Source organism: Lynx rufus, unplaced genomic scaffold (genome assembly GCF_022079265.1).
Source record: "Lynx rufus isolate CCGP_SWC_20201006 ecotype Redwood Valley unplaced genomic scaffold, mLynRuf1.p SCAF_5, whole genome shotgun sequence".
NCBI lineage: Eukaryota > Metazoa > Chordata > Mammalia > Carnivora > Felidae > Lynx > Lynx rufus.
Window position 1 is genome coordinate 110,018,716 of NW_025814867.1, and position 25,158 is coordinate 110,043,873.

At 37.9% G+C, this 25,158-nt stretch overlaps 1 protein-coding gene and 1 pseudogene across 1 annotated transcript in view; one reads left to right on the forward strand and one right to left on the reverse strand.

Annotated features, from left to right (window-relative positions):
- Positions 1-25,158, forward strand: part of IMPG2 (interphotoreceptor matrix proteoglycan 2) — an 88,157-nt gene that overhangs the window by 53,127 nt on the left and 9,872 nt on the right. The window contains exons 12-14 of the mRNA XM_047099743.1: positions 19,532-19,835; positions 20,825-22,107; positions 22,962-23,181. Coding sequence (XP_046955699.1) covers positions 19,532-19,835; positions 20,825-22,107; positions 22,962-23,181 — 1,807 coding nt within the window. The remainder of the gene's footprint in view (positions 1-19,531; positions 19,836-20,824; positions 22,108-22,961; positions 23,182-25,158) is intronic.
- LOC124526646 (60S ribosomal protein L6-like) lies at positions 9,947-10,850 on the reverse strand (annotated as a pseudogene).

The window sequence follows — 25,158 nt, forward strand, 5'->3', positions numbered from 1 at the left end:
ATTGCTGATGCTAGCACTTCCAGCACTATGTTAAACAACAACGGTGAGAGTGGGCATCCCTGTCGTGTTCCTGATCTCAGGGAAAAAGCTCTCAGTTTTTCCCCGTTGAGGATGATGTTAGCTGTGGGCTTTTCATAAATGGCTTTTATGATCTTTAAGTATGTTCCTTCTATCCCGACTTTCTCCAGGGTTTTTATTAAGAAAGGGTGCTGGATTTTGTCAAAGGCCTTTTCTGCATCGATTGACAGGATCATATGGTTCTTCTCTTTTTTTTTGTTAATGTGATGTATCACGTTGATTGATTTGCGAATGTTGAACCAGCCCTGCATCCCAGGAATGAATCCCACTTGATCATGGTGAACAATGCTTTTTATATGTTGTTGAATTCGATTTGCTAGTATCTTATTGAGAATTTTGGCATCCATATTCATCAGGGATATTGGCCTGTAGTTCTCTTTTTTTACTGGGTCTCTGTCTGGTTTAGGAATCAAAGTAATACTGGCTTCATAGAATGAGTCTGGAAGTTTTCCTTCCCTTTCTATTTCTTGGAATAGCTTGAGAAGGATAGGTATTATCTCTGCTTTAAACGTCTGGTAGAACTCCCCTGGGAAGCCATCTGGTCCTGGACTCTTATTTGTTGGGAGATTTTTGATAACCGATTCAATTTCTTCGCTGGTTATGGGTCTGTTCAAGCTTTCTATTTCCTCCTGATTGAGTTTTGGAAGAGTGTGGGTGTTCAGGAATTTGTCCATTTCTTCCAGGTTGTCCAATTTGTTGGCATATAATTTTTCATAGTATTCCCTGATAATTGTTTGTATCTCTGAGGGATTGGTTGTAATAATTCCATTTTCATTCATGAGTTTATCTATTTGGGTCATCTCCCTTTTCTTTTTGAGAAGCCTGGCTAGAGGTTTGTCAATTTTGTTTATTTTTTCAAAAAACCAACTCTTGGTTTCGTTGATCTGCTCTACAGTTTTTTTAGATTCTATATTGTTTATTTCTGCTCTGATCTTTATTATTTCTCTTCTTCTGCTGGGTTTAGGCTGCCTTTGCTGTTCTGCTTCTATTTCCTTTAGGTGTGCTGTTAGATTTTGTATTTGGGATTTTTCTTGTTTCTTGAGATAGGCCTGGATTGCAATGTATTTTCCTCTCAGGACTGCCTTCGCTGCGTCCCAAAGCGTTTGGATTGTTGTATTTTCATTTTCGTTTGTTTCCATATATTTTTTGATTTCTTCTCTAATTGCCTGGTTGACCCACTCATTCGTTAGTAGGGTGTTCTTTAACCTCCATGCTTTTGGAGGCTTTCCAGACTTTTTCCTGTGGTTGATTTCAAGCTTCATAGCATTGTGGTCTGAAAGTATGCATGGTATAATTTCAATTCTTGTAAACTTATGAAGGGCTGTTTTGTGACCCAGTATATGATCTATCTTGGAGAATGTTCCATGTGCACTCGAGAAGAAAGTATATTGTGTTGCTTTGGGATGCAGAGTTCTAAATAGATCTGTCAAGTCCATCTGATCCAGTGTCTCATTCAGGGCCCTTGTTTCTTTATTGACCGTGTGTCTAGATGATCTATCCATTTCTGTAAGTGGGGTGTTAAAGTCCCCAGCAATTACCACATTCTTATCAATAAGTTTGCTTCTGTTTATGAGTAATTGTTTTATATATTTGGGGGCTCCGGTATTCGGCGCATAGACATTTATAATTGTTAGCTCTTCCTGATGGATAGACCCTGTAACTATTATATAATGTCCTTCTTCATCTCTTGTTACAGCCTTTAATTTAAAGTCTAGTTTGTCTGATATAAGTATGGCTACTCCAGCTTTCTTCTGGCTTCCAGTAGCATGATAAATAGTTCTCCATCCCCTCACTCTGAATCTAAAGGTGTCCTCAGGTCTAAAATGAGTCTCTTGTAGACAGCAAATAGATGGGTCTTGTTTTTTTATCCATTCTGATACCCTATGTCTTTTGGATGGCGCATTTAATCCATTTACATTCAGTGTTATTATAGAAAGATACGGGTTTAGAGTCATTGTGATGTCTGTATGTTTTATGCTTGTAGTGATGTCTCTGGTACTTTGTCTCACAGGGTCCCCCTTAGGATCTCTTGTAGGGCTGGTTTAGTGGTGACAAATTCCTTCAGTTTTTGTTTGTTTGGGAAGACCTTTATCTCTCCTTCTATTCTAAATGACAGACTTGCTGGATAAAGGATTCTTGGCTGCATATTTTTGCTGTCTAGCACCCTGAAAATCTCGTGCCAATTCTTTCTGGCCTGCCAAGTTTCAAAAGAGAGATCAGTCACGAGTCTTATAGGTCTCCCTTTATATGTGAGGGCACGTTTACCCCTTGCTGCTTTCAGAATTTTCTCTTTATCTTTGTATTTTGCCAGTTTCACTATGATATGTCGTGCAGAAGATCGATTCAAGTTACGTCTGAAGGGAGTTCTCTGTGCCTCTTGGATTTCAATGCCTTTTTCCTTCCCCAGTTCAGGGAAGTTCTCAGCTATGATTTCTTCAAGTACCCCTTCAGCACCTTTCCCTCTCTCTTCCTCCTCTGGGATCCCAATTATGCGTATATTATTTCTTTTTAGTGTATCACTTAGTTCTCTAATTTTCCCCTCATACTCCTGGATTTTTTTATCTCTCTTTTTCTCAGCTTCCTCTTTTTCCATAACTTTATCTTCTAGTTCACCTATTCTCTCCTCTGCCTCTTCCATCCGAGCTGTGGTGGTTTGCATTTTGTTTTCCATTTCCTTTAAAGCGTTTTTCAGCTCCTCGTGACTGTTCCTTAGTTCCCTGATGTCTGTAGCAAGAGATTCTCTGCTGTCCTGTATGCTGTTTTCCAGCCCAGCGATTAATTTTATGACTATTATTCTAAATTCACTTTCTGTTATATTATTTAAATCCTTTTTGATCAGCTCATTAGCTGTTGTTATTTCCTGGAGATTCTTCTGAGGGGAATTCTTCCGCTTGGTCATTTTGGATAGTCCCTGGTGTGTTGAGGGCCTGCAGGGCACTTCCCCTGTGCTGTGGTGTATAACTGGAGTTGGTGGGCGGGGCCGCAGTCCGACCTGATGTCTGCCCCCAGCCCACCGCTGGGGCCACAGTCAGACTGGTGTGTGCCTTCTCTTCCCCTCTCCTAGGGGCGGGATTCACTGTGGGGTGGTGTGGCCCGTCTGGGCTACTTGCACACTGCCAGGCTTGTGATGCTGGGGATCTGGCGTATTAGCTGGGGTGGGAAGGCAAGGTGCACGGCGGCAGGGGGGGCAGGCTTAGCTCGCTTCTCCTTAGGTGATCCACTTCAGGAGGGGCCCTGTGGCAGCCGGAGGGAGTCAGATCGCTGCCGGAGGTTTGGCTCCGCAGAAGCACAGAGTTGGGTGTTCGCGCGGAGCGAGCAATTTCCCTGGCCGGAGCCGGTTCCCTTTGGGATTTTGGCTGTGGGATGGGCGGGGGAGATGGCGCTGGCGAGCGCCTTTGTTCCCCGCCAAACTGACCTCTGTCGTCCAGGGGCTCCGCAGCTCACCCTCCCTTTGTCCTCCAGCCTTCCCGCTTTCCGAGCAGAGCTGTTAACTTATGACCTCCCAGACGCTAAGTCGCGCTTGCTGTCGGAACACAGTCCGTCAGGCCCCTCCGCTTTTGCAAGCTGGACTCGGGGGCTCTGCTTGGCCGGCGAGCCGCCCCTCCGCCCCGGCTCCCTCCCGCCAGTCCGTGGAGCGCGCACCACCTCGCCGCCCTTCCTACCCTCTTCCGTGGGCCTCTCGTCTGCACTTGGGTCCGGTGACTCTGTTCTGCTAATCCTCTGGCGGTTTTCTGGGTTATTTAGGCAGGTGTAGGTGGAATCTAAGTGATCAGCAGGACGCGCGGTGAGCCCAGCGTCCTCCTACGCCGCCATCTTCCTAGATCTTAAGTAACAATTTGAGGAGACAGTGGAATGTTAATAGATGATAATAAGGCATGAAAAAAAGGATGATTAATTAGAAGTGTGTGGTTATTGGTTTTCCTCCCTCTTTTTTTTGGGCAACTGTTAACAAGATTTTGTTCTTTCATAGAAATGAGATTTAAAATATTTTTTTTTTTACAGATTTGATTTTTAGAAATTATTTTAGAGGTAGGATGTTGGGATACTGAATTTGACACCTTTTGGCATCCTGACTTGGAAAATCACATGTTGCACAGTATGCTTTCTATAGCACTAGCAAGCTTTTCATTTGGCATACCCAGAAGTGAAACTGGCCAGTATAAGTTAATATACTACATTGAACTAAAAGAAGAATTCTTGAATTTGTTACTATGGGAACATCTATTCCTATGAAAATAAATGAAGTGCTATTACTGGCATGTATATGTCATACCTTTCACAATGTATGACAAAGTTTTATTGCAAAGCCATTTTTTAGGGGGTGCTTATTTGGAGTAGATTAGATGGTCATCCTTATTTAAAAAGTCAAATTGTTTCCTTTCACTTTTTATGTGGTCTACTTGAGACTTGACTTTCATCAAAGATGTTATGTATTTTTTACTTTTAATTTTTATGGAATGGAAAGGCATTTTATTTGTATATACTGAAATTGTCTATATTGTTTAGGGATTTCTTTTTCATTGAGGGTTGATCTGCTTTCCTAATGTGTGTCTGGTCACAGGAACTGTCTGATAAAACTCAATTTTTTCAGTATGGGATAAAGGGCTTAAGCCGTTTCACTTTTTTTACTTTTAAAATTTTTTAATGTTTATTTATTTTTGAGAAAGAAAGACAGAGTGTGAGGGGGGGGGTTGCAGAGAGAGAGGGAGATGCAGAATCCAAAGCAGGCTCCAGGCTCTGAGCTATCAGTACAGAGCCTGATGCGGGGCTCGAACTTGTGAACCACGAGATCATGACCTGAGCCGAGTTGGATGCTTTAGTGTCTGAGCCACCCAGGCGCCCCAGTAGTTGTATTTTTAATTTTTTAGGAACCTCTGTATTATTGTCCATAATAGCTATGCCAGTTTATATTCCTACCAATGTGGTAGACATTTGTATGTATCTCTCAGTGAACAGTCTGGAATAGTGGGGAAAGTATGGGGACTGAGAACTCTGGAAACTCAGGAGTATAATTCTGAATCTTTCCTCTATTTTCTGTGATTGTGGGCATTTCACTTCTATGAACCTCAGTTTCTTTAATAGGCAAGGTTAGACTACACTTGATAGGATGGTATATGATTCTTCTAATTTGCTCTTGAATTCAGTTTGCTAATATTTTGTTGGCAATTTTTGCATCATATTCATCAGGGATATATTTTTTTTGTAGTATCTTTGTATGGTTTTGGTATCAGGGTATTGCTGGCCTTGTAAAATATGTTTGGGAGTGTTCACTCCTGTTTCATTTTTGGGAAGGATTTGAGAAGGGCTGGCATTAATTTTTCTTTAAGTGTTTGGTAGAATTACCAGTGAAACCATCTGGTCCTATATATGTTTGTTAGGTCCATTTGGTCTAAAGTATAGTTCAAGTACATCATTTTTTATTGATTTTTTTCCTCTGGATTATCTAGCCAGTATTAAAAATGGGGATTTTGCTGTCCCCTATTATTTTTTAATTTATATTTTAGTTGACATACAGTGCAAAATTGGTTTTAAGAGTAGAATTCAGTGATTCATCATTTACATACAACACCCAGTGCTCATCACAAGTGCCCTCCTTAATACCCATCACCCATCTAGCCCATCTCCCACCCAACTCCCTCCATCAATTCTCAGTTTGTTCTCTGTCATTAAGAGTCTCTTGTGGTTTGTCTCCCTCTGTCCTCTTCTCACGCCACCCATATATTCATCTGTTTTGTTTCTTAAATTCCACATATTAGTGAAATCATATGGTGTTTGTCTTTCTCTTATTGACTTACTTCCCTTAGCATAATAAATTCTAGGGTGGACATTTGGGCTCTCTCCATAGTTTGGCTATTGTTGATAATGCTGCTATAAACATTGGGTGCATGTGCCCCTTTGAGCCAGCATGTTTGTATCCTTTGGGTACATACCTAATGGTGCAATGCTGGATCATAGGGTAGTTCTATTTTTAGTTCCTTCAGGAAGCTCCATACTGTTCTCTAGAGTGGCTGCACCAGTTTGCATTCCCACCAACAGGTCCCCTTTCTCTGCATCCTCATCAACACCTGTTGTTTCCTATGTTGTTAATTTTAGCCATTCTGACAGGTGTGAGATGGTATCTCATTGTGTTTTTGATTTGTATTTCCCTGATAATAAGTGAGGAAATCCCCTATTATAATATTGTTATATACCTCTCCCTTCAGATCTGTTAATATTTGCTTTATATATACCAGTGCTTCAATGTTGGGTGCCATTATATCTATAATTGTTATATCCTCTTGATGAATTAACATCTTTATTATTACATAATGACCTTATTGGTCTCTTGTTACAGTTTTTGATTTAAAGTCTATTTTGTCTGATATAAGTATAGCTATGCCTGCTTTCTTTGGTTTTCTATTTGTATGGAATATCTTTTCTTATCCCTTCACTTTGAGCCTTTATGTATATTTAACTGAAGTGAGTCTGTTGTGGTCAGAGTAGAGTTGGGTCTTGTTTCTTATACATTTAGCCACTTTTCGCCATTTGAATGGGGAATTTAGTCCATTTACATTCAGAGTAACTTGATGAGTAAGTACTTATTTCTACCTTGTTAGTGTTTTCTGGCCCTTTTGTAATTCCCTTCTTTCTTTGTTTCTGTCTTGGTGTCTTCCTCTGTGAATTCATTGTTTTCCATAGTGGTAAGCTGTGATTCTCTCTTGTTTTTCTTTTGTGTATCTACTGTAGGTTTTTGCTTTATGGTGACCATAAGGCTTACATAGAACATCTTAGAGATATAGAAGTCTATTTTTATGTTAGTAACTTAACTTTCATGGCATGCAAAAACTCTACCCTTTTACTCCCCTCTACTTTTGGTTTTTGATGTTACAATTTAATTCTTTTTATATTGTATTCATTAACAAATTATTATGGCTATAGTTATTTTTAATACTTTTGTCTTTTAACTTTTTTACTATAGTTCAGTGGTTAACACACAATATTACCCACATTATAGTATTTTATTGTATACTACTTTACCAGTATGTTGTATATTTTCATATGTTTTCATGTTACTAATTGGCATCCTTTTATTTCAGTTTCAGCATTTGTTGTAAAGCAAGTTTAGTAGTAATGAATTCCCTCAACTTTTGTATATCTAGGGATGTCCTTATCTCTCCTTCACTTCTGAAGGCAGCTTTGCTGGGTAAAGTATTCTTGGTTGGCCGTTTACTTCTGTCAGCACTTTGAATATACCATCCCAGTTTGTATTGGGTTTAAATTTTCTGCTGAGAAATCCACTGATAGCATAATGAGGACTCCTATGTAGGTCAGAAGCTTCTTTCTCTTGTTGCTTCAAGAGTCTCTCTTTGTCTTAGATTTTTGATGGTTTTATTATAATGTGTCTTGGAGAAGGTCTTTTCAAGTTGAATTTGCTGGAGGTTCTATGAAGGTTATGAACTTGGGTGGTCAAAATCTCCACAGATTTGGGAAATTCTCAGCCATTATTTCATTAAGAAAACTTTCTGGCCCCTTGTCTCTGTTCTCCTGGGACTGCAGTAATTCAGATTGCTCCTTTGATGGTATCTCATTATTTATGTTTCTCATTGTTTCTGTTACGTAGGTTTTCTTCACTTTTTTCTATTCTTTTTTTTTCTTCTTTTCTGACTGAATAATTTCAAAGATTTGTATTCTACTTCACAGATTCTTTCTTCTGTTTGATACATTCTGCTGTTGATGCTTTTGTATTTTTCACTTCATTCATTGTATTCTTCAGTTCAGAATTTGTTTTGTTCTTTATTATGACTCTTTTTTATGGTTCTTTATTATTATTATTATTTATTATTTTTGAAAAAGGGTCTCAGTAGTAATAGAATCACCAAGATAGAGTTATATATAGGCTTAAGGGAGTAAAAAAAGGAATGTTGAGGTATGCAGAGACTAGTAGTTAGAAGCCATTACCATCTATTGGATTTAGGCCAAGGGGAGAAAAACTGTTACCAGATCCCAGTGATAGCTTAAGCTGTAGTTGTAGAGGGATACAGCTATTGTAAGAGACACATTATTGGAGGGAGCAGGGAAGAATTAGCCAAACCTCTCACTTTTCTTATCCTTTGATTGTCTGCTTGTGCATCCCATTGAACAAACTCAAACAGAAGAGAGTTGGTAAAAAAGCAGGGATGATAAAGTTATCAGGAGTCAGCTTCCCAGGGAAGAAAGCAGGGAAGAGAAGAATCTGGGGTGGTGGCAATAAAGAATAAGCAGCATGATGGCCCACTTAAAATAGGACCTGGTTAAAACAGCACGGACAGACAGGAAGTGATTGTTTCACTGAGTTCCACAAAAGAAAATAAGTTTACTTGGTAGAAATAGTTAAGAATAGTTAGTTTAGAAATAGTAGGTGAAACTGAGGGGATATGTACATATACCCAATGACCTTCTGTTATTATCTATTTGGTGCATTTGTCACTAGGAGAAGGGATAAGTCGGGATGTGCCCAGTGATTTCTTGCATCATGTTCCCTCCCTTGTGATTGGAAGAATGTGTTATCCTAAAGCTTCTCACATAGACCTTTGATGGATGGACAAGAGGAAGTGTAGGCAGAACATAAAAGACTAATTAGGTCATAACATTGGGTTGAATCCCTCCTTAGGCCAGTAAGTTCTGTTTTATTTCATGGTCATAGACTGAGCTATAATTAACCACATTAACGTATGCTTTTGTTTAAAAAGCGTATTAGGCTTGACAGTGTATGTCAGTGAATATTCACCACCACTGTTTAGGAATCTCTGGAGGAAGGGGGGCCGATTTTTCTTATAGTTTTTTATTTTTTTATTTTTCATGGGCTTCATTTTATTCATAGCTATTCCATGAATTCTAGTCTTTAGATGGGTTTATGTGTATGGGAATTTTTTAAATTGAAGTATAATTGACATGAAATTTTATATTAGTTTCATGTGTACAGTATAGTGATTAGACGTTTGTATGCATTGTGATTTTATTACCACAGTAGTTCTAGTTACTATCTGTCATCATACAAAATTAATACAATATTATTGACTATATTCCCCTTGCTGTACTTTACATCCCCATAACTTATTTATTTTATAACTAGAAGTTTGTACTTCTTGATGCCCTTTACCCATTTTGTCTTCCTCCTCCAACCCCCTTTCCCATGGCAATCACTGTTCTGTTTTCTGTATCTATGAGTCTGGGTTTTGGTTGTTTGCTATTTTGTGTTTTAGATTCTATTTATAAGTGAAATCATGCATTATTTGTCTTTCTCTGTCTGACTCATTTCACTTAGCATGATAGCCTCAAGGTCCATCCATGTTGTCACAAATGGCAAGACCTCATTCTTTTTTATGACTGAGTAGTATTCCATTGTATCCACATCTTTATCCATTCATTGATTGATGGACATATCTTGGCTTGTAGGTTGTTTCCATATCTTGGCTTTTGTAAATAATGCTGAAGTAAACTTAGGGGTGCATATATCTTTTTGAGTTAGTGTTTTTGTTTTCTTTGGTTAGATACCCAGAAGTAGAATGCTAGATCATGTGGTAGGTCTAGTTTTAATTTCTTGAGGAAACTCTATACTATTTTCCACGATGGCTGTACCAGTTTACATTCCCACCAATATGCACATGTTCCCTTTTCTCTACATCCTCGCAAACACTTGTTGTTTTTTGTCCTTTTTATTTTAGCCATTCTTACAGGTGTGAGGTGATATCTCATTGTGGTTTTGATTTGCAGTTCCTTGATAGTAATATTGAGCATGTTTTCATGTGTTTGTTGGCCATTTGTCTGTCTTCTTTGAAAAAATGTCTATTTAGATCTCTGTCCATTAGAAAAATGGATCAGTTATTTAATTAGGTTCTTTGTAAGAAATTTAAAACACCAATTTGTGAGGACAAACTCTGTTTGTGAGAGAAAACACAGAGCAGAGGTAGCCCTGAAGCTGAGGAACAGCTTTGATTTTTGGCAGAATTTGTGAGTCTACAGCTTTCTGATCAACCTTGTGTTGTTCTGTCATCTCATACTTCTCTTTCTCCATGTTTAAGATCTCACCTTCCCGGTGTCTGGGTTTACACACCTTTTTTTTTTCTTGAAGTAAGCATCAGTGAGATGTTTTAGGATTTGCACACTGCTGATATGAATTTTTGTGGAGGTGGCAATGACAAATTTCTGATGTGTTCTACACAGAGGACCTTGATTGAGGGCCAGAAGTCCAGTCACAAGTACTAAGCCACTGCTCAGTTGCTTCTGGAAAATCACCCTCTTGCCTCTGTGGTACCCAGTAAGGATGAACAAATGGTCCCAGGAGTGATGGTAGCTCATAGTTTTCTCACATGCTGACTGAAAGGTTTTGTTTTGTTTTGTTTTGTTTTGTTTTGTTTTGTTTTGTTTTGCTGTGGCTCAATAGCTTTTGAGGCATATCTTCAGTAGGGTAATCCCTAGGCATTTTGTGAAGTTTAACCACTCAGGTACCACAATTCTTGTCACCACCAACTGGTTTTGTGACAATAGCAAGAAACTTCTCCTTCTTTTTCTTTTCAACCTGGATTTAGCTGCTAAATACTTCCTCTTATACATGGCCTTTCTGGAGTACATAGCTAATCAGGAATATCTGCCACTTGCTCTGATGAGGACAGGGTTTCACCTTCAGAGGGGCTTCCCCTTCTTTGGAGTTTTAGCATTGAGATTACCCTTCTTAACCTGCCACCAGCATCAGCCTTCTTGGCTTCACATTTCTTCTACTTAGTATCTGGCTTCTCAGCTTTTTCACCTGCCATCTTGCAAGATGGGAAAGAGTGATCTCTGTCCATTTTTAAAATCAAATTGTAAATTTTGTTACTGAATTGTATGAATATGTATATATTTTGGATATTAACCCATTATTGAATATATGATTTGCAAACATCTTTTCCCATTCAGTAGATTGCCTTTTCATTTTGTTGATGGTTTCTTCACTGTACGGAAGCTTTTCAGTTTGATATAATCTCATTTATTTATTTTTGTTGCCCCTGCCTTTGGAGCCAGATCCAAAACTTATTGCTAAGATCAATGTCAAGGAGCTTACTGCCTATGTTTTCTTCTAGGACTTTTATGGTTTCAGGTCTTACATTTAAGTCTTTAATCATTTTGAGTTAATTTCTATATACGGTATTAGTGGTCCAGTTTCATTTTGTGTGTATGTGTGTGTGTGTGTGTGTGTGTGTGTGTGTGTGTGTGTAGCTGTCCCATTTTCCCAGCACCATTTATCGAAGAAACAGTACTTTCCTCATTGTATATTCTTGCTTCCTGTATCATAAATCATTGACCATATGTGCATGAGTTTATTTCTGGGCTCTCTCTTCTTTTCCATTGATGTATGTGTCTGTTTTTATGCCAATACTATACTGTTTTGATTATTATAGCTTCGTAGTATAGTGAACTCAGAGAGTGTGATACCTCTGACTTTGTTCTTTCTCAAGATTACTTTGCCTATTTGGGGGTCTTTTGTGGTTCCGTACAAATTTTAGAATTGGTTTTTCTAGTTTTGTGAAAAATACCATTGAAATTTTGATATGGATTACCTTGAATCTGTGTAGATTACTTTGGGTCATTTGGACATTTTAATATTAATTCTTCCAATCTAGGAGCATGGAATGTCTTTCCATTTATTGTGTCTTTAGTCTCTTCATCAATGTCTTATAGTTTTCAGTGTACAGGTCTTTCACCTCCTTCAGTAAATTTATTCCTGGGTATGTTATTCTTTTGGTACAATTGTAAATGATTATTTTCTTTATTTTAAGATTATTTTCATGATTTTTTCTGATAGTTTATTAGTGTATAAAAATGCAACAGATTTTTGTATATTAATTTTGTATCCTGCAACTTTACTGAGCTCATTTATTAGCTCTAACATTTTTTTGTGTGGATTCTTTTGGGGTTTTTATATGTAGTATCATGTCCATCTGCAAATGGTGACAATTTACTTTTTTAATTTCCATTTTGGTTGTCCTTTATTTCTTTTTCTTGCCAAGTTGTATTTTCAATGCAATGTTGAATAAAAGTGGCAAGAGTGGGCATCCTTGTCTTGTTCCTTATCTTATAGGAAGTGCTTTAAGCTATTCATTGTTGAGTATGACATTAGCTATGGGGTTTTAATATATGGCTTTTATTATGTTGAGGTGTGTGCCATCTATACCCATTTTGTTGAGATTTTTTATCATAAATGAATGCTGAATTTTGTCAAAAGCTTTTCCTGCATCTATTGAGATGATCACATAATTTTTATCTTTCATTTTGTTAATGTGTTGTATCACATTGATTGATTTACAGATGTTGAACCATTCTTGCATCTCTGTAATAAAGCCTACTTGATTATGGTATATGATCTTTTTTTTTTTTTTTTTTTTTTTTTTTAAATTTTTTTTTTCAACGTTTATTTATTTTTGGGACAGAGAGAGACAGAGCATGAACGGGGGAGGGGCAGAGAGAGAGGGAGACACAGAATCGGAAACAGGCTCCAGGCTCTGAGCCATCAGCCCAGAGCCCGACGCGGGGCTCGAACTCACGGACCGTGAGATCGTGACCTGGCTGAAGTCGGACGCTTAACCGACTGCGCCACCCAGGCGCCCCGGTATATGATCTTTTTAATGTATTGTTGAATTTGGTTTGCTAATATTTTTTGAAGATTTTGCATCTATATTCATTAGGAATATTGACCTGTGATTTTCTTTTTTTTGTAGTGACCTTGTCTGGTTTTGGTATCATGGTAATGCTAATCTCATTAAATGAGTGTGGAAGCATTCCTTCCTTTTCAGATTTTTGGAAGAACTTGAAAAGGATAGGTATCAAATCTTTTTTTTTGTTTTGCATGTTTAGTAGAATTTATCAGTGAGACAATCTGGTCCTGGATTTTTGTTGGGAAGTTTTTTATTCAATCTCCTAACTAGTAATTGGTTTATTCATATTCTCTGTTTCTTCTCGATTTAATCTTGGTAGGTTCTATGTTGTTAGAATGTCTCCATATCTTGTAGGTTGTCTAATTGTTGGCATACAACTGTCCATAGTAGTTTCTTAGGATCCTTCATATTTCTGTGGTATCATTTGTAACTTCTCTTTTATTTCTGGTTTTATGTATTTGAGTTCTCTATTTTTTTCCTTGGTGAATCTAGCTAAAGGTTTTTCACTTTTGTTTATCTTTTTGAAGAAACAGTTCTTGTTTCATTGATCTTTTTTTTTGTCTTTTTAGTCTTCATTTCATTAATTTCCACTCTGATTTTTATTTCCTTCCTTCTACTGACTTTTGTTGTTGTTTTTCTTTTTCTGTTTCCTTTAGGTATAAAGGAAATTTGTTTATTTGAGGTTTTTCTTGCTTTTTGAAGTAGATCTCTTGCTATGAACTTGTCTCTTACAACCACTTTTGCTGCACCTCAGAGATTTTTGTGTAATGTATTTTTGTTTTCATTTGTCTGTAGGTATTTTTTCATTTCTCCTTTTATTTCTTTTATTTCTTTGATGATCCTTTGGCTATTCAGAAGCATGTTGTTTAATCTCTTTGTTTTTTACCATTTTCTTTCTGTAATTGATATCTATTTTCACACCATTGTGGTCAGAAAAGATGTTTTATATGATTTCAATCTTCTTGAATTTATTGAGTTGTTTCATGGCCCAACATGTGATCTGTCCTGGAAAACATTCCAGGTGCATGAGAAGAATGTGTATTCTGCTGCTTTTGGATGGAATATTCCATATGTATATATTTTAAGTCTATATGGTGTAATGTGTCATTTAAATCCAGTGTTTCACTGTTGATTTTATGTCTGGGTGATCTATCCATTGGTAAGTGAGGTATTAAAGTCTCTACCTATTTTTGTATTTCTGTCAATTTTTCCCTTTAGGCATGTTAATATTTGCTTTATGTATTTTGGTCCTCCTATGTTCGGTGCATATGTATTTATAAATGTTATAAATAACATTTATAATAATCCTGGTTGGATTGACCCCTTTATCATTATGAGTGATGAGTATACCTGTACCAGCTTTCTTTTTGTTTTCATTTGCATGGGATATCTTTTTCTATCCCTTCAGTTTCAGCCGTTGCATGTCCTTACTTCTGAAATGAATCTTTTGTAGGCAGCATATAGATGAGCCATGTGTATTAATCCATTCAGCCACTCTTTGTCTTTTGATTAGAAGATCTAGTCCATTTATATGTAATTATTGATAGGTATCTACTTATTGCTACTTTGTTAACTTGTTTTCTGCCTTTTTTTGTAGTTTATTCTGTCCCTTTCTTCTTTTTCTCTCTTCACTTGTGGTTTGATAACCTTCCTTATTATTGCATTTAGATTCCTTTCTAATTTTCTTTTGTGTATTTACTACAAGTTTTTTCTTTGTGATTACCATGAGATTCACATATCTTATATATATATAACAGTCCATTTTAATTTGATAGCAACTTAAATTTGAATACATTTCAACACTCTACATTTTTAACCTCCCCCCATGTTTTTTTTTAATGTTTATTTATTTATTTTGAATAAGAGCAAACCTGACTAGGGAAGGAAAAGAGAAAGGGAGAGAGAGAATCTGAGACTGACTCAGGCTTGATCTCACAACCATGAGATTATGACCTGAGCTGAAATTGAGAGTCAGATGCTTAACCAACTGAGCCACCCAGGCGCCCCTGTTTTATGTTTTTGATGTCATATTTTACATCTTTTTATGTCATATGTCCCTTAACTGATTATTGCAGTTTTAGTTAATTTTACTATATTTGTCTTTTGACCTTTATGCTAGCTTTATAATTGATTAACCCATTACTTTTATAATATGTTTAACTTTTCCTATGAGACTTTTACTTTTGCATGTTTTCTTGTCATTAATCAGTTCCATTGCTTTTCAACTGAAAGAAGTCTGTTTAATATTTCTTGTAAGGCCTGTTTAGTGGTGATGAACTGCCTTAGCTTTTGCTTATCTGAAAAACTCTCTCTTTACCTATTTCTGAATGATAATCTCACTGTAGTTGGGTATTCTTTCCTTTCAGTACTTTGAAAATTTCATGCCACTACTTTCTGGCTTGCAGTGTTGCTGATGAAAAATCTGCTGACAGCCTTATGGGATTTGCCTTGCACATAAGTTTTTTTTTTTTTCCTTGTGCTGCATTTAGGGAGTATCTCTTTTGTCTTTACCTTTTGACATTTTAATTATAGTGTGTCTTGGTATAGATTGCTTTGGATTCATCTTTTTTGGAACTCTCTGTGCTTCCTGGACTTGGATGTCTGTTTCCTTCCCAGATTAGGGAATTTTTCAGCCATTATTTATTTAGATAAGTTTTCTGCCTCTTTTTCTCTCTCTTCTCTTTCTGAGACCTCTATAATGTGTATATTATTCCATTTGATGTTGTCCCATAAGCCCCTTAAGGCATTGTCACTTGTTAAAATTATTTTTTCTTTCTGCTGCTCTGTCTGGGTGAGTTTCATTGCTTTGTTTTCTAGCTTGTTGATCTGTGTTCTTCTGCTTCTTCCAGTCTGCTGTTGAAACCCTCTAATGTACTTTTTAGTGCAGTTATTGTATCCTTCAGTTCTGTGATTTATGTTTGGTACTTTCTTATATTTTCTCTTTGTTGAAGTGCTTGCTGTGCACATCCCTTATACTTCCAAGTTTGGTAAGCACCTTTATGAACATTATTTTGAGTTCTTTATTAAGTAGATTACTTATCCCTATTTCATTAAGGTCTTTTTCTGATGTTTTCTCTTGTTCTTTCACTTGGAACATATTCCTCTGTCCCCTCATTTTGTCTGATTCTTTGTGTTTGTTTTCTATGTATTAGATGAAACAGCTACCTCCCTGAGTCTTGTAGGAGTGGTCTTAAGTAGTGATTTTATCCATGGGGGGCCAGAAGCACAGTCCCCTCTGGCCACCAGAGCCAGGTGCTCCATGGATATCCCCTCTGTGTGCATGTGCTGGGCTGTAGTGTGGGGAGTGGGTGGGTAGGGTTCTTTCCCAGGCTGTCGGTGACATATTTTTGGCAGGGGTCGGGTCATGGTGCTCTCCTCAGTGGCTGTATTGGGGGCATGGGGGAAGATGTAGCACTTGCCTGGCTGGCTATGGCTCAGCTGTGGCACGGGGTGTGGGGTGGTGTTTGCCTGCCTGGCTGTGATGTTCCTGTGGTATGGGATGGGAGCCCCACATGTGCTGGCAGTGTGGAGGGAGGTTGCCAAAATGGCACTCACCAGCACTGGCGTTAGTAAGGTGGAGTAAGATTGCAAAAATGGCACCTACAGTGCTTCTGTCCTTAGAGAAAGCTCTAACAGGTCCCTTCTTTTTGGCAGTTACTTTAAGATTAGTGTGTCTCCTTTACATATGGTTTAGGTGCTTTTCTTTCTTTTTTTTTTTTTTTAACGTTTATTTATTTTTGGGACAGAGAGAGACAGAGCATGAACGGGGGAGGGGCAGAGAGAGAGGGAGACACAGAATTGGAAACAGGCTCCAGGCTCTGAGCCATCAGCCCAGAGCCTGACGCGGGGCTCGAACTCGCGGACCGCGAGATCGTGACCTGGCTGAAGTCGGACGCTTAACCGACTGCGCCACCCAGGCGCCCCTGTTTAGGTGCTTTTCAAACTTCTTTTAATACCATAAGATCTAGTAATTCCACTACTGGTTATTTACTCAAAGAAAATGAAAACACTAATTAAAAAAGATACATGTACTCCTATGTTTAAGATATGGAAGCAACCTAAGTAGGCCATTGATAGATGAATAAAGAAATGAATAAAGAAGATGTGGTGTGTGTGTATACATATATATATATATATATATATATATATATATATGTATATATATATATACACATGCAATGGAATATTATTCTGCCATGAATGAGATCTCGCCATTTTCAACAACATGGATGGATCTAGTGGGTAGTATGCTAAGTGAAGTAAGTCAGACAGAGAAAAGCAAATAACCATATAATTTCACTTTATGTGGAATCTAAAAAAAAACAAAACAAACACATACACATACACATGCAAATGAACAAATAAACAAAAAAAGCAGAAATAGATCCATAAACACAGAGAACAAGCTGATGATTATCAGAGGAGAGGGTGGTGGGGTTATGGGTGGTTATCAGAGAGAAGGGAAGTAGGAGGTACAGGTTTCCAGTTATGGAGTGAATGAGTCATGGGGATGAAAGGTACAGCATAGGGATTATAGTCAATGATATTATAATAGCATTCTGTGGTGATAGATGGTAGCTATACTTGTGGTGAACATAGCATAATGTATAGAGTTGTAGAATCACTATGTTGTACACCTAAAACGGATATAACATTGTGTATCAACTCTACTTCAGTTAAAAAGAGATGAAAAACTCTCTTTGAAACAAACAAACAAACAAACAAGCAAACAGATATTGCTGCTTTTGCTTTGGGTTCTGGGGCAAGTAAGTCTGTGAGTGAGTCCTTTAAGGGCAGGTTCTCCATTCCCTATAGTTCTGGACACGGTCCCTGTTGGTTTTATGTTTGGAGGGCTGGTCTCAGGGGTGCAGGACTGAAGGGTTGAGGTGTCTGATATGGAGCACAAACTCCTTGCTCCTCAGGGAAAAGTTCCATGTTGGTGAGATTTCATTCTGATTGTGGATTGCAAGTCTTTGGGTGGGTTTTGGTGAAAGCATATCTCTGCCTCTCCTATCCAACTCAGTGTGGCCCTTTTATCTTTTGTTGTGGAGATGCTGTCCACCTAGTTTTCAGGACTTTTTCAGAGGAAAATTTTCCATATGTAGCTATATATTTGTTGTGTATATAGGTGAAGGTATGTTCAGTATCTTCTGATGCTGACATCTTGAACCCAACACCAGGAGGTTTCTTAAGGGATCTATCTCACGAGAAATATAACAATTCAACAGTGAAAGAAGTATTTTAGAAATTCAGCCTGTAATACTGTAGCCAGAATATGGTCAGCCTGTATCTTCTATTGGGGAGCTCTTAAAAGTACCATGTCTAGGTCCTATCCTCAACCAATTAAGTTGGTATCTCTAGGGTGTGAGGCCTGGACATTGGTGCATTTTTTTGTTTTTTGTTTTTTAATTGAGAGAGAGAGAGTGAGAGAGGGAGGGAGGGAGGGAGGGAGAGAGAGAGAGAGAGAGAGAGAGAGAGAGAGAGAGAGAGAGAGAGAACCCAAGCAGGCTCTGCACTGTTAGCCCAGAGCCCCATGTGGGATTAATCTCAGGAACTGTGAGATCATAACCTGAGTTGAAATCAAGTCAGACATTTAACCAACTGAGTCACCCAGGTGCCCTGGTGTTTTTAAAATGGTTTCATGTGATTTTAATGTTATTTAGGGTAGAGAATGATTGTTTTTTTCTATTTTCCTTTTTCAGTTTTTGCCCAGGAAATATTTCATGAATTTCTTCTATACATATAGCACTTCTTATTTTTTGTTTTTTAGAAGTAAGCATAGATTGAATTATATAAACTCCCATGAAATGCCATGGTCATTTTACCCATTAGCATCACATCTAAACTTTTATGCATAGACTTATCTTTATATGATTAAATAATTAGCATATTCAAGGATTGTGTTTCTGTCTACTTTTCTATCCCGGAAGTTATTTTTTTTTTTATTAAAAAAAAATTTTTTTTTCAACGTTTATTTATTTTTGGGACAGAGAGAGACAGAGCATGAACGGGGGAGGGGCAGAGAGAGAGGGAGACACAGAATCGGAAACAGGCTCCAGGCTCTGAGCCATCAGCCCAGAGCCCGACGCGGGGCTCAAACTCACGGACCGCGAGATCGTGACCTGGCTGAAGTCGGACGCTTAACCGACTGCGCCACCCAGGCGCCCCATATCCCGGAAGTTATTAATACTATATTACTACATTAGTAAAAAGTCACTAGAAAGAGAAAATTGTATTTTTTAAGTGAGGTACCGTTTCGTAGATGTTGATATTCTTTCAAGGTAGCAAGACCACATTTTGATGTGGTGACATTTCATATCAAAACAAAAAACCTTAAGTAGTTAAATACATTTCAGAATGAATAATATTTCTAATTGTTCTTTCCTGCTGTAGGCAATGTGCTTAGGTTTTTGACATCAAATTACAGAGAATAGTAATTTTATATATAGAGTATTTAAGCTAATAAGACAGACTAAGGGACCATCTAAAGTAAGAGAAATATTTTTTCTCACAAATTCACTTTGGAATCTTTTAAATATGGTATCTCATCTCTCCCCAATTTATGATGAGTTTCAAGAGGTACGTGGTTTTTCCCTAGAGTTTTCAAATAGTGTGTGGTTGAATAGGGGTTTGATTAGAGATCAGTTTGATTGGAGAACCCATGTCCCCACCCCCTCCCCACCAATATTACATTGTCTATGTGTCCCTAGAAAATCTGGGAATGTTACACATAGGTGATATTTGAAATCATTTTTGTGTGTTTCTTTTATCTATGATATGATTTAGCCTTTTTTTCCCCCCAGGATAATACCCTTCAAGCTGAATGGCCCTCAGCAGATGAATCCACCACCAGCAGTATTTCACCACTTGATTTCACCTCTGGTCCTCCCTCAACCAATGGCAGGGAACTCTGGTCAGAAAGCCCTTTGGGTGATTTAGTGTCTACACCCGAATTAGCCTTTCCCGCGAAGGTGGGCCTCAGTTCTTCCCCAGAGGTTTTAGAGGTTAGCAGCTTGACTCTTCATTCTGTCACCCCAGCAGTGCTTCAGACTGGCTTGCCTGTGGTTTCTAAGGAAGGAACTTCTGGATCTCACATATTAGAAGATGGTAAGTGATTCTAATCACTTTTCATACTTTTTGACTTTATTATATCAGATGACAAAGGTTTTGAAGAAAGAATGCCACTAAGGCTAATAGAGAAGCATGGTAACATCTATTAGGAGGAAATATCTTGGAAAAGCTGTGTGAGAGAGGAAACAATCAGATTGAATTGGTTGGAATGGAGATTCCAAATAGGTAAATAACAAGAAATGAACTTGGTGGGGTGGGGGTGGGGGATCAGTTAATAGATGTTTTGAACATCCTATTAAAGAATACATAATTGAATTAAATTACTATTAAAGAACTACTTTATTAACTTGGATGTTAAATGTTATAGTGATAAACAACATCAAAGAAAATTATTCTAGTATCTTGTACTAGTATTAATTGCGGGGGCCCAATATAGAGAATTTAGCTTGCATTAGGGAGAATGCAAGCTAAGGGAGAACGTAAACCAGGGTAGCTATAGCAGAGATTAGGAAATGAAAATCAAGTAGATGATTTAGTTGTGGCAGAAAGGAAAAATCAATATGACTTATGGATGGAGTATATTTGTGAAAGAGGAAGTTAAAGATATAAATAATGAGTCCAGGATTTTAAACATTGGGTAAATCTGGAGGATGATGGGCAATAAACATAATAAGGAAATCAGAATTCAAAGACAAAATTTCCTGGATTTTCTGTCTAGTTTCCACTAGATTAAGTCTTTGTTGTCAATATGGTTCTTTATTTTCATGGAGTAAAAAACTAAAATCTTTAAAGATGAATTATTTCAATAGCTGAGATCTTGTTATCTTCAGGGAAGGGGGTATATTCATGAGTGATTGTACCACATCACAAAATCATGAGATCCTCTTGCTTGCTTATATATCAAAGTAAAAATCAGCACTGTACATCCTAACTTAATGAGAAAACAAATAGCTTGCTTTATTAGGAGAACTAGGAATACATTTTGGCAATTCTGTAGATTAATTAATGGAAAACTTTATTTTTAGGATTAATCAAATTTGAAGGGCCAGAAGATATTCTTTCTGTTCATTCATTGCCTTCAAGTCCATTCACTCATCCAGTGCCAAAGGAAACGATATCATCTGTGGAAGACTCTGAAGTGTCTTTGACATCCTCACCATATCTGGCCTCCTCTGTCACTTTGGATCTTGCTAAAGAAACAATGATACCTTTTGGCTTGGACTCTTTGGCCTCCAAAGTCAAAGGCCAATTAGAAGTGAGCACTTTGATGCCAGACACATCCATAGAAAAAGAGTTTATATTTGAGAGTGGTTTAGGTTCAGGATCTGGGCAAAAGGTGGATCTGATTACTTGGCCATGGAGTGAGACTTCATTAGAGAAGAGTTCTGAACCACTGTCTAAGTCATGGCTTGAAGATCAGGAATCACTTATGCCAACTGAAGGTATAGATGAGAAATTAGGTATAGATGACAAAGATTCCACAGGGCAAAGTACTGAGCATTTAAAATATGGATATTATGATAGATCCACACACTTTGCAGAGGAAGAGCTCATTGGTGGACCTACTGTGCCCATCTTTGCAGAGACCACAACTGAATCTGCATCTCTAATTCTCTCCAAGCAAATATCAGAGGCACCTGACATTGATGATTACTCAGTTACCAAAGCACCTCTTCTATTGACAGCTATAGCAATCTCTGCTTCTACTGGTAAACCAGAGCTACCATTTCTAAAGAAGGATATGGAACAAACTATAGAGTCATCCGACCGTGAATGGTTTGACAGCAAGGTTTCAATAATGAAGCCAGATATGCAACCTTTGGGGACCATATTGCCAGAATCAGATGTAGTTTGGGCAAGAACTTCTTCCCTGGGGAAATTGTCCAGAGACATATTGGCAACTACACTGCAGAGTACTGACAAGCTCTGGCTGAAATCTTCCATGACACAGTCTACCAAATTGTCTCCAACCACAAGCTCCACCCTGCTAGAGGATGAAGTAATTATGGGTGTACAGGATATTTCATTAGAACTGGACCGGATAGGCACAGATTACTATCAGCCTGAGGTAATCCCTGAGGAAAATGGCAAGGTTGGTAGTTATGTGGAAATGTCTACAAATGTTCAGTCCACAGAGAGGGCTATTGTGGTGCAACCCACAGAAGGAGGTGACTTGAGTCATACCCAGACTGCAGGAGCTTTGGTGGTTTTCTTCAGCCTCCGAGTGACAAACATGATGTTTTCGGAAGACCTATTTAATAAAAACTCTTTGGAGTATAGAGCACTGGAGCAAAGATTTTTGGAACTGGTAAGCACAAGAAATGCAACATGGGTATTAGTGAATAATCGTGTATGTACTAACCCTCTTTCTCCCAAACATAAAATCTGAGCCAGTGAAAGTCTGGTCTGTTGTGCACATTGATTTTTAAATAGCATCATAGTCTACGGTTGGTAGAAAAACAATACAACAGATAGATACAAGAAATGGGAAACACAAATATAGCCTGAAGATTATATAATAACTTAGATACTGAAGATTGTATTCCATGAATCATGGAACTGAAACAAGTTTACAATTTCTTTTCACATTTTATTATGAGACCAGTTTTCTGTAGGTACTAATAATACCTTCACTGTTGTGAACCTTGGTTTTTGTTAAATGTGTTATTTTTATTTTGGGGGGGGGTAGTAAGAGAGCACAAGCAGGGCAGAGGCAGAAAGAGAGAAGGGAACAGGGGATCTGAAGCAGGCTCTGTGCAGACAGCAGAGAGCCTGATATGGGGCTTGAACTTGAGAACTGCAAGATCATGACCTGAGCCAAAGTTGGATGCTTAACCAACTAAGCCACCCAGTCACGCCTTGGCTGTTGTGATTCTTTGGTGAAACAGAGAGAATAAACTCTCTGTTATCTAAAACTGTCTATGAGTTTCATGGATTCTTAAATATTGCTGTGAAAATCTCTTGACTCTCAAGTGATTGGCAATTTATACTTTTATTGATGAACAGTTTAAATAATTGAAATACTGAATATAGAATTGAAATAGAATATAATGTCAAAAAGTGGGGGAGGGGCTCATTCTTGTTTTTTGGGTGGGGGTTGGTATGTTTTGAACAAAATAGCAAAACCTTGTAAACAAACTGACTACTTTTCATGTATTGTAGCTGGTTCCCTACCTCCAGTCAAATCTCACAGGGTTCCAGAATTTAGAAATCCTGAACTTTAGAAATGGCAGTATTGTGGTGAACAGCCGAATGAAGTTTGCCAAGTCTGTCCCTCCTAATGTCAACAATGCTGTATACATGATTCTGGAAGACTTCTGTACCACGGCCTACCAGACCATGAACTTGGCTATTGATAAATACTCCCTCGATGTGGAATCAGGTAATGGTATTGAATGCTGATGGTGGTTTCTTAATGGAATCCGGTTATTATTCTTGTGCATTTTCTTCTATAGTGAATCAAGGTAAATTCAATACTTGTAGGAAAAAGAGTATTATGTCAGGCAGAATCTCCACATCTTGGTAATTATTAAATGATCTCTTCAAAGGACATCATTATCATTCTCTTTTAAAAAGGGTTGTTCACATGTATTACCTTGTTTACCTCCCATTCCCTTTTCTTTTCTTTTTTTTCCCCATTCCCTTTTCTACCTGCTCTGTCTAGCTCTCTTTTACTTATCCCCTGGATCTGTTCTACTCATCTCTGAGTTGCCAAACCCAAAAGATTTGCACTCTCTTTCCTTCTATATTACTTTCCTAAGCTGTTTTATCCATTTCCATTATTGTAAATCTTATATAAATGTCAGTAACTCTCCACATTTATTAATGCTTATTTATTTTTGAGAGAGAGAGAGAGAGCGAGTGCACAAGCAGGGGAGTGGCAGAAAGAGAGGGAGACACAGAATTCGAAGCAGGCATCTTTTAAGTAAATTGAATCCTTCTGTCAGCTTCACTGTCTTGAGAAATGAAAGCCATATTCACTCACCTACTTGAGCCAGAAACCTGGGAAGTCATTCTGATAACTCAGTTTCCATCACCCCCAAACTTATATTAATTCTGAAAATTCTAAATATGTCTTAAATCTGTGTACTTCATTATCACCTCTCGTTTGAACCAGTTTCCCCACTACCTGTCTTATTCCCCTCCCCTATACAGACCGCAGCCAGGGTGCTCTTTCTAAAACATCAGATTATTTCACTTCCCTACTTGAAATCTTCAGTGGTTGCCTGGTTCAATAGCCATGAGCTCTGGTCCCTATTTTTTTCCCCGTATCATCCAGTGAAACTAACTTCTTTGCTCACCATATTGTACTCAAATTAGCTTGTTTTACTTCTTCAGATTCAAGAAACTTGCAAGAAACTTTGCATATACTTACTGTCCCTGTTGCCTAAAACTCTTTCCCCTCTCTGCTGATTTCTGTTCACCTTTTATGCCTCAGTTCAAATGTTTTTTCCTCAAGATTTTCACTGACTCACCCATAATCTGGATTGGGTCTTTCCTTTTAGTCTTTCCTGTAATATAATATTCTTTCCTGCTATAGAGTGTATAACTTTTGTAATAATGATTATTTATGCACATAGTTGCTTTGTGGCTATTTTTCCAGTTGAGCTATCCACAAGGACAGAGACTTGTCTGATTTATTAATCACTTTCTGGCCCAAACCTAGCACAGTATCTTGCGTGTAAGAGGTACTCAAAAATACTGTGACTGGCTGAAATAAACCATTGTTTTTATTTGGAACACTTGGATGCAGAAGATACTGTTGGATCCTCAAACTTTGTTCTCTTTTTCCTTCCATAGAGAGAACAGTGATTTTGAGTAGGAGTAAGGTGAAATGCCTAGGTTTGTATTTCTCTAGTGCCTTTTACTCTCAAACCGGTTTGGGAGTCAACACTATTCTTTAACTGGGAGAAAAGCAAACATTCTTCCCTTTGAAATTTTTGAAGGAACATCATTCATTCAAAATGAGGAAAGTGTGGGGCAGTGGAAGAAGAAATTAATTATAATTTGGAAGGCCTGGTTTCTTGCCTCTGCTCTGCTGTTTGTCATTTGTGTAACTCCAGATGAGCTGTTTTATCTCTGAGGCTTAGTACTTATATGTTAAATGGGGATAGTATTATTGCCTGGTCTATATATTTCATGGGGGCTAGTCTAAGGATTAAACAAAAACCATGCAAAAACATTTGACTACCCACACAAATACAAACAGTTATGATTTATACAACTTTTGCAAAAGTCCATCTACTTCTTTTTAAAGAGATTATAATAGGGGCGCCTGGGTGGGTCAGTCAGTTAAGTGTCTTTGGCTCAGGTCATGAACTCACAGTTCATGGGTTTGAACCCTGTATCAGATTCTGTC